Genomic DNA, 10,530 nt, shown 5'->3' on the forward strand with positions numbered 1-10,530 from the left:
TACACTGCAATTTAACATCTGCAGCAGGCCCATGCCAGCTGACTCAGGTCACAGGGCTTGGGATAAAGGACTGTCTAATTGTGGTACAGACATTCAGGTTCAGGCTGGAGCCTTAGCTCTGGGACCTCGCAACAGGTTCTTTTAAATTGCCGACCCCAGGGCAACTGCTCCCTTTCCCCCCACCTCCTCACCCATTGGAGGCTGCGGGGGGGGAGAGTGGGGAGAGAATGGGGCAGGGACATTAAAGCGCCCCCCACTGACCCCGGGGGGAGGCCCACAGGAACGTTAAAGAGCTGCCACGACAAAGGATCATCCTTAAGTTGGTGCAGCAGCAGTGCGTTAATGTCCCTACCCCTTTTGCCTTCCCTGTCCGCCGGCAGGAACCCTACCAGCAGGGCCATTGACGGGGGAAGGGGCTGCTGACTGGGGAGGCAAAAGGGGCAGACACATTAAAGCGCTGCTACAGCAGCTACAGTAGCACTTTAATGTGGGCTGGTGTGGGTTCTTACTGGTACGGAATACCGGACTGTACCAGCTCACTTTCACTCCTGGGCCAATGAAACAGCCCAGAAATGGTTATCGAGCTTTTCCAAGCCTTGTTCTAATAGGTCTTTTCTTTCAGCTCTAAATTCTACCAGTCTCTGAAATTAGGGAAATCCTGGTTATAGAGAATCAATGCAGGTCAGAAATATATAGTCCAGATTTTTGCTCCACTGAACTGAGGGGAACATGCATATTTTATATCACCATATGCAAAGTAATTCTAAAGCAGTTCTTAGTCATTCCTGTCAGAGGCTGGAAGTTTGCAATTAGTCCTTGAATATTCTGTTGCCTAAATGGGGCACTGACAAGACTGGCAGATCAAAGAGATGAAAATATTGACTTTTTTTCTTATCTGTTTGCAGAATTTATGCCAGTCTTTATGTTTCTCTCTACCCCAAATGCTTCTTTTTTTCTAATTAAAGAAAACTCCAGCAGCACTTACTGATGTGCAACCTTAAAAAAACCTGCAAAAGCCTTAGCACTTATATTGTGCTTTATCAGTAATAGACCGCAAAGCATGGTTATGTACCATTATCCCCATTTTACATACAGGGAAACTCCCAGAGAAATTAAGTGATTTGCCTTAGATCACATAGCAAGTCAAAGTCAGAGCCAGGAACAGAACACAGGTCTCATGACTCCCAGTCCTGTGCCCTATTCAGTGGGACAGGATGACTTCCTAGAAAAGTAGGCAAGAAACAGAAAGGGATTTCAGTGAGTCAGAGTTTACTTGAGAACAGTTCCACCTAATACTAAGGGTATGCCCACACAGCAGCTGGAAGCATGCTTCCCTTTGCAGACAGAGACACGTGACGGCTCTGCTCAAGAAAGCATACTAAAAACAGCAGTATAGACATGCATAGTGACATAGCATGCTTAGGAATAGACACCTAAGCACAAGCCCACCCAACCTTAGGTATAAACTCAGGTGGCTAATCCTAGCTGCCACCTGCGCCACTGTGGCCATACTGTTATTTTTTGCAGCTTGAGTAGAGCTAACATATCTGTCTACAAAGGCTCAGAGGCACACTCCCAACTGCTGGAGACATACCCCAAGATCAAATTAGTAGCAATGCACCTGCTTATGCCTGATGAAGCTGGATTGTTCTCCGCACACTATAGAAAGGGGATAGCTATACAGAAGGAGACATGTGTAAGTAACACCTTTTTAGGATCTTTCTTGTCCCTCTGCTGAAACTGGTTAGGGGTGGCACTTCATAGGGTATGTCTACACTACAAACATCTGAACCAGGGTAGACAGACTCATGCTAGCAGGTTCAAGCTAGCATTGTGGATACTGCAGCTCCAGCAGAGACATCCAAGGTAGACATCCAAGCTCAGACTTGGGGTCAGGTATGCTTAAGAGCAGTGGTTCTCAAACTTTTGTACTGGTGACCCCCTTCACACAGCAATCCTCTGAGTAAGACCCTCCCCCTTATAAACACTTTTTTATATATTCAACACCATTATAAATGCTGGAAGCAAAGCAGAGTTTGGCATGGAAGCTGACAGCTCACAACCCCCCATGTAATAACCTCACAACCCCCTGAGGGGTCCTGACCTCCAGTTTGAGAACCCCTGCTTAAAAGCCTGAGCTGCCACCCCAGCAGCAACATCCACACTGCTATTTTTAGCACACTAACTCAAGAAACACTAGCGCAAGTCTGTGTATGTGAGCTGGGAGGCTCACTCCTAGCTGCAGCGTAGACACACCCATTGAGTCCTGGGGGAATGGAAGAATGGCACCATCTTGCTCCACAACAACACTGTCCCTCCAAGCCCAGAAATTTCCAGACAGATAATATAACAGCGAGCACTAGTACCGCATGGGATCAGGAAAACTCAGGCACTGGCCACATGGCTCCTGCTGGAGACATCCTGTGCAGTGGCAACTCTTCTTGCAGCATGAACCCATTCTATGCAGATCTCAGAGATCTATGAGATTATTTAAGGTCCTGGACTCCCAAAAGCCACAGCTCCCACTCTCTTCTACCAAGATAGATAGCTCAAGAAAAACTGCAACGTGAATCAAAGGAGATAGCAATGTGGCCAACTGACAGTAGCATTTCGATTGTTATGCAAAGGTATTGATGACATGACAACTCTTTGGTGGTGTATTTCTGCTGTTCATGAGTACGTGCAAGAGTCAAAACAGCAGTTTGGGGCTAGATGGTACAGAGTCTAGAGACAGCATGAAACAATAGCTGAGAGACGTGAAATAAAACCCTAAGGAGAAAACACGTGGGGAACTCGGATGCCCAAATATTTACAGTGTAAGTGTTCATAATGTAACTATTTAAAGTTTGATTAAAGCATTCAAGATTTGAAAAAGGGAAATCATGTTAACAGATCTTCATAATCTGCTGTAGGTGGAATCTCATTGTGGTTTCATGAATGAGCAGAGTGTGAGTAGCATCTCACGTTAGATCTACACTGCAAAAAAAAGGAGAATGTGTGTGTTCCTAACTCAGTTTAGCTAACTTTGATTAAAATACCAGTGAAGACACAGCAACTCACTTTAACTCAGGTTAGCACCCTAAACTAAAGCCTGTAGGGGATGCTGGGGTTGAACTCCAGCTGCAAACCCAAACTGCCACTGTGTCTACACTACTATTTTAACCCAAGTTAGCTAGCCTGAGTTAAGAACAGTGCAGACATACCCTTAGAAAATGACATTAATCCCCCCTCCCACCTCTTATTTGCCCTTGAGTTTATGTGAAAGACAACAAGGACAGCTGAAACGTAAAAGACTTGAGCTTCAAATCTTCCAAGAAATTATTGGAAATTACTTTCTAAAAACTGTTTGGAACACCTTAGCAGTGTCCTTTTGATACATTGTTTTTTGCAAGGTTTCCATATTAGAGGAAAACAAGATAAAAAATATGATGAATAGCTGTATGTCTAACTAGTCCTATTTATCCACTTCTTCAGCTATATAGTTTGTTTTAAAATACATACCAGACAATGAGTAAACAAACCCAGTAATGAAGTATACTGATTTAAGCCCACTTCTCCACACTGATCCATGCAGGCAAACCTCTGCACATGTGTGGAACTCCCTACCCATCTTTATTAGCCTGTATCATTAGGGCCTTACAAAGGGACTGGAATTAGCACCCGTTGTGCCACTGGCATCAAGAAGAGTACAGTCTAGTTGGTGGAACGTGACTATGAATTTTTGGTTACATTTTCAGCTCTGTCACTTACTCACTAAATGAACCTCAGAAAATAATTTTAGCTTTTTCTATACTTTGATGGCCCAATGTGCAAAATGGGAATACATTCTTATCTCACAGATTAATAAAGTTTAAATTGGGAATGTGAACATTCATTGTTGTGCTTTAAGATCTTTTTACATTGCCACAGAAGCCCCTTATATCTAGAACTGGCCAGAAATTTTTCAGCAAAACACTTTGTTGTCAGAACAGGATTGGTTGAAAACAAAATTTTTCACAGGAATGTACCCGTTTCAACAAAACTTTCATCAGGAACGGTTTCTCTGGTCCAGGATGGAATTTCTGCTCCAGGAGAGAGACCCAGGCCAACAGTAGTCAATCAGCTAGTGAGTAAAGCACTGATTCAAACCAGGGGTTTCAACCTGTGTCTCCGATAAGTGCTCTAATCGGTAGACTATTAGCTATTCTGGAGTAGGTGTCTCTCCCCCCGTCCCCACTTTTTTCTTTTTTTTTTTTGGGGGGGGGGGGCAATAAATTTCAAAAGCCCTGGTTGGTCCCAACAGGAAACATTTTACTATTTTGAAATGCTGCAGGGTGGAAAGCCATTTCCCAGCCAGCCCTGCTTCTGACTTCCAGAGTAAATCCTGCCCGTTGTGCATCCATGAAGCGCTACTCCAGGGCTAAAGCAGAGACGGCTGACTAACGTGCTAGCCAAAAAGCCCCGCCTGCCGGAGCACTGTCGGCGGGGCTTACACCAGACTGGGGCAGAACAAACCACGACACCCAGACCCGCGCCAGCCTTTGAACACAGCCCCTGGCGTGGCATGCCGCAAACCCCACTTCCTTGCAGATCACAGAGGCGGGCGGGGAAACGCTTCAGAGCCGCTTATTGCCGCAGCCGGAGAAGGCACCGAGCTTTCTAGGTTGGAGCAGGACACCTGCACTGGTGCCTCGCGGGAGAGCCCCACCCCCTCCTGCCCGGGCGGGCACAAGCCAGGCAGCCGAGCCGACTCCCTTGTGCACGGGGGAGGAAAGGCGCAGTTACTGGCACCTCCCCTCCGCAGGAAATGGGACTCCTGGGCTGTCAGCGGGGGGGCTGCTGGCAGGGCCAGCGGGTCACTCACTCACCCGGCCCCCGGCGGCGGGGTTCTTCCTGCGCAGCGTGAGCCCGCTCCGCAGCCGCGCCGGCAGCTCCCTCAGCTTCTGCCGCAGCTGCACTTGCTGCGGCTCGTGGTGCCTGGCGCTCGGCTTGCGGCTCAAGGCGGGCTCCGCGCTGTCGCACTGGGGCTGCATCTTGCCGGAGCCCACGGCCATCCCGCAGCCCTCCGGCCAGGGCTGGCTCCCCGCTGTCACTCACGGCCCCGGGCGCTCCCCTGCCCGCCGGCGGCGCGCCCCGCTGCGCTGCGCACGGGGCCGAGGGGCCCGCTGAGTCATCCCACAGGTGCAGGAAACGCTCCCGCAGCCAGGCTCTCTCCACCTTTTCCTTCTCGCCCTGGGGACGCGGCTCCCTGCCCGCTCAGTGGCTCTGGCAGTGATAAAGCGCAGGTGAGCGGTAGGGCGGAGGAGATGTGGGGAGCAATCAGAATAAAGTCCTGTTAACTCCTTGGCTGTCAGCATCCACCCACCTCCCTCCGTCCTACGCAATCGGTTACCCGATTAACCAGCACGGCTGCAATTCCAACGGGGAATGGTAGTGAAGACCAGCGGTGATACCAGGACCATGGCTAGAGAGAGCTGGGCAAAAGTTTCCCACCTGAAAAATGCAGATGTGGGTTAACCAAATCATTCCTTTAATGACCAAAAAAATTTTAAAAAAATGCATCAATGTTCTGTTGTGACATTTTCAAAATCAGACCTTGTGATGTTTCCCTTCAAAATGACTTTTGGTGTTGAATATAATTTCCATTTTATTAAAATAAAGACCAAACAAAAAAAACCCACACACGCCACCCTTTGAAAACTAAACACACATTTTGTTTCAGGTCGATCAAAAGGTTGACCTAAAATGGAATTTTTTTAGACTTTTTTGTTTTGCCTACAAATTTTCATTTTGGGTCAGCTTAAAACTTTTTTTTGTTTAGTTTAATCAGTTATTCACACAGCTCTAGCCATGTCATCTTCACCTGCTCTGAGCAGGCTTGGAGGACGTGCTTAAAACTAGCAGCAGCAGCAGCCTGGAGTCTTTGTCTGTGCTCACACACCCTCATTAGACCCGCTGGTGGAGCTGAAACTGGTGACAATGGTGGGAAAGATTAGCAACATAATCCTAGCATAGACAGGGATTTAGGAAGTAAGGAGTCCCGATTAAATGAGGTCTGAGTATTTTTGCTCTGCTATGATGATTTTCAATCCCCAAATCTCAATACACTTTACAAACATTAATGAATTAAGCCTCACAGAATTCTAGGGAAGGAGGTATTATCCATGTTTTACAAATATGCATAAAACTTCCCCTATATAAGTAAATGATTGGCTTCAATTGGACTTATATCCTGTAAAAAGGAATTAGGGCCAGGAAAACTGAGGCACTAGTCACTGGCAGAAATGGGAAAAGAACCCATGATATATGACAATTTACTTGCTCTAACAACAGACAGGCAACATAGTCTTGTGATTAAGGCTGGAACTCAGGAAATTTAGTTTCAATTCCAGACTTCTCACATGAGCTTGGTCACCTTAATCTGTCTGTCTCAATTGCTTTCTCATACCCCTTATCCATCTTGTCTAGTTAGAGTGCAAATTGCTTGAGATAAAGGGTGGCTCTTCTTATTTGCCACCCAAAGCTCAGAGTTATGACTGACTATCAGTGCCTTGTGCCCTGCCAGAACAATGAACGTGCCTATAGTTAAACCTCTGACAACTAGAAAATATAGAGATAAGGCACACACCAGCCCTATCTTGCAACATTAACTCTGCCCCTGGAGTGCAAGAGCCACTGGGGATGTACACTACAGCTAGGCTCCACTAGAAGCGCTACAGCGGCATTGCTGCACTGATGCAGCTGCAGCACTGTAGCACGCCTGTTGAAGACTCTGCCAGCAGGAGAGGGATCTCCTGTTGGCATCATAAAAACACCTCCCTGAGAGGCAGTAGCCAACATAGGGCTGTCCATGCTGGCACTTAGGTTGGTGTAACTTACATCACTCGGGTGTGGCTTATTCACACCCTTGAGCGACATAAATTATACAGATATAACCTGTAGTGTAGACAAGTCTCCCGTTTATTTCAGGCAATGCTGTCCTACAATCAGCAGACATGAGGAATGACTCAGGGCTTGGCTACACTGGAGAGTTGCAGCGCTGGTGGTGGCTTTACAGCGCTGCAACTCACTCACCGTCCACACTTGCAAGGCAATACAGAGCTGTATCTCCCTGGCTACAGCGCTGGCTGTACTCCACCTCGGCCTGGGGAATAACGACTGCAGCGCTGGTGATGCAGCGCTGCTCCACCAGTGTGGCCACCAAAAGCGCTGTAATTGGCCTCCAGAGGTATTCGGAGGTATCCCAGAATGCCTGTTCAGCCACTCTGCTCATCAGTTCCAACTCTACTGCCCTGGTCTCAGGTGACCCGCCCTTTAAATGCCCTGGGAATTTTAAAAATCCTCTTCCTGTTTGCTCAGCTAGGTGTGGAGTGCAATCAGTGAATCTTTCCAGGTGACTATGCCTCCACGTGCCAAACAAGCCCCAGCATGAAGCAATGGCGAGTTGCTGGACCTCATCAGTGTTTGGCGGAGGAAGCTGTGCAGTCCCAGCTGCGCTCCAGCCGTAGGAATTATGATACCTTTGGGCAGGTATCAAGGGCCATGTTGGAAAGGGGCCATGACCGGGACACGCTGCAGTGCAGAGTTAAAGTGAAGGAGCTGCGGCGTGCCTATTGCAAAGCCCGCGAGAGAAACCGCTGCTCCAGCGCTGCTCCCACGACCTGCCGTTTTTACAAAGAGCTGGACGCGATACTTGGGAGTGACCCCACCGCCAATCAGCCAAGTGCTCTTCTCAAGCCAGGAGGAAGGTAGCCAGTCACAGCAGCCGGTACTCGGCAGAGAACAAACAGAGGAACAGGTTCCCGGTAAGCGGCTTATATTTTCAGGATGGAAGTTTTTCAGGAGAGGAGGGAGGGTTCTGCATGCATGCATGCGTGCCTAGATGTGGAATAGCGAGGGGTGGGGGGACCATTGCTGCTCACAGAATCTGCATGGCTGTAGAAGACCCTCCCGCTCTTCCCAGGTGACCCGCAGCAGCAAGATATCTTCCAGGATCAACTCCTGTGGAAAATGTTGGGAGAGTGTTCAGTGTAGATGCCCCCTGCAGCTGTTTGCTTTCCCCAATGCACAGAAACCCCGAAGACAGTACAGCCCTGAAGCAATCAGTCCCCCTTACTCACTATTTCTGGGCTCCTGTGAGATATGTGCGCTCTCTTTGGTATGGGAAAATTATGCTATTGTGAAGAATGTTACTCCTTCACTGTGTGAGAATAACTGTCTGATATATAAACAATGCTGTCTCTGTTAAGTGATGCCTTTTTTGCCTTTCCACAAGCAACCTTGAGTTCTTGACTGCCCGTGTTATCAACAGCTCAAAGATTCCAAAACCTCCAGAAGAAGCCACGAAAAAGCAAAGAAGACCTGCTGAAAGCAGTTATGGATCACTCTGTCACAGAGAATCAAAAAGTGCAGGACTGGAGGGAAAGGGAAAGCAGGATCCACCAGAAAAATGCAGCAGCCAAGAAGAAAAGCACAAAGCAGCTGATAAGCATCCTGGCGGGCCAAGCGGACTCTATCCAGGCGCTCATAGCCATGCAGGCAGAGCACTACCGCACCAGCCCCCCAGTCCCAAAGCTCTTTCCCTTGTGCCCAATGTCAGCTCAAAACCCCCTTCCCCAGCATCCAGGTTCTTACCACCACCAGCTGCCCCCAACACCTGTACGTTCACCAACCAGCCCTGAGAACTACGACCCTTACCCTCTGCACTCAACCCCCATCACCATGCAGTATAGGCATCCTGAAGTGCAGCAGTCATTGCACAGCACTCCAGACAGGACATATTCAAACCTGTGACTGTACAGTTCACCACCCCACCCCCCTGCCCTTTTACATTCCCAAAATGTTCTGTGTCTGTCAAGAAAGTTATTTTCTTTTAATAAATGAAATCTTGGCTTTGAAAACAGTCTTTATTATTGCAGAAAGTAAAAGATACCATAGCCCAGGAAAGAAACAGGCACTGCAAATCAGCTTAGGAAAAACAGATTCCTACTAACATTGTAACCACTGCACTTCACTCCCGTGCAAGGCACCAAACATTACTGTTGGTTTTCAGCCTCAAATTCCTTCCTCAAGGCATCCCTCATCCTTGAAGCCCTGTGTTGGGCCTCTCTAGTAGCCCTGCTCTCTGGCTGTGCAAATTCAGCCTCCAGGCATTGAACCTTGGAGGCCCATGCCTGACTGAATCTTTAACCCTTCCCTTCACAAATATTATGGATGGTACCGCACACGGATATAACCACAGGGATGCTGCTTTCCCCCAAGACTAGCTTCCCATACAGAGATCGCCAGCGCCCCTTTAAACGGCCAAAAGCACACTCCATAGTCATTCAGCACCTGCTCAGCCTGTAGTTGAACAAGTCCTTGCTCCTGTCAAGCTTCCTTGTATACGGTTTCATGAGCCAAGGCATTAACGGGTAAGCGGGGTCTCCAAGGATCACAATAGGCATTTCAACGTCCCCTACTGTGATCTTCCGGTCTGCGAAAAAAGTCCTGGCCTGCAGCTTCCGGAACAGGCCAGTGTTCCAAAAGATGCGTGCATCATGCACCTTTCCAGGCCAGCCTGTGTTAATGTCAATGAAACGCCCACAGTGATCCATAAGCGCCTGGAGAACCATAGAGAAATACCCCTTCGGATAAACATACTCGGATGCTAGGTGGGGTGGTGCCAGAATAGGAATATGCGTCCCATCTATTGCCCCTCCACAGTTAGGGAAACCCATTTGTGCAAAGCCATCCACAATGTCCTGCACGTTCCCCAGAGTCACGGTTCTTCTTAGCAGGATGCGATTAATGGCCCTGTAAACTTGCATCAACCCGATTCCAACGGTCGACTTTCCCACTCCAAACTGGTTCCCGACTGATCTGTAGCTGTCTGGAGTTGCAAGTTTCCAGACTGCAATAGTCACCCACTTCTCCATCATCAGGGCAGCTCTCAATCTCGTGTCCTTGCGCCACAGGGTGGGGGCAAGCTCAGCACATAGTCCCATGAAAGTCGCTTTTCTCATCCGAAAGTTCTGCAGCCACTGCTCGTCATCCCAGACTTCCATGACGATGTGATCCCACCACTCAGTGCTTGTTTCCCGAGCCCAAAAGCGGCGTTCCATGGTGCTGAGCATTTCTGTGAATGCCACAAGCAATTTAGTGTCATACATGTCTGACTTGATATCACCGTTGGACTCCTCACTGTCACTCTGGAGCTGAAGGAATAGCTTAACTGCCAAATGTGATGTGCTGGCGAGACTTGTCAGCATACTTCTCAGCAGTTCGGGCTCCATTTCCCACAGAAATCATGCTGCACAGAAACCGTTGAGAGAGTCAAGGTGGTGCCAAACGTGGACAGAAAAACAGAGATTGCTGGGATACGAAGCGATGCATCACGGGGCGTTGGGACAGGAAGCAGAATGACCCGCACCCTTCGCCCCCTTCCCACAACCCACGGCGCCAAAATGGCGCCAAAATGGGATGAGGTGCTCCAACACCGCTGCAAATGCTGCAAATGTGGCCACACTGCAGCACTGGTAGCTGTCAGTGTGGCCATACTCCAGTGCTTTC

The 10,530-nt window shown here is 48.5% G+C and overlaps 1 protein-coding gene across 2 annotated transcripts in view; it reads right to left on the minus strand.

The window, feature by feature from the left end:
* RAPGEF5 (Rap guanine nucleotide exchange factor 5) overlaps positions 1-5,033 on the minus strand; it is a 227,601-nt gene extending 222,568 nt beyond the window's left edge. For both annotated transcript variants that reach the window (XM_050938790.1, XM_050938789.1), the window contains exon 1: positions 4,848-5,033. In XM_050938790.1, coding sequence (XP_050794747.1) covers positions 4,848-5,033 — 186 coding nt within the window. The remainder of the gene's footprint in view (positions 1-4,847) is intronic.
* Between the last annotated feature and the right edge of the window lie 5,497 nt (positions 5,034-10,530).

This window comes from Gopherus flavomarginatus, chromosome 2, assembly GCF_025201925.1.
Source record: "Gopherus flavomarginatus isolate rGopFla2 chromosome 2, rGopFla2.mat.asm, whole genome shotgun sequence".
Lineage (NCBI taxonomy): Eukaryota > Metazoa > Chordata > Testudines > Testudinidae > Gopherus > Gopherus flavomarginatus.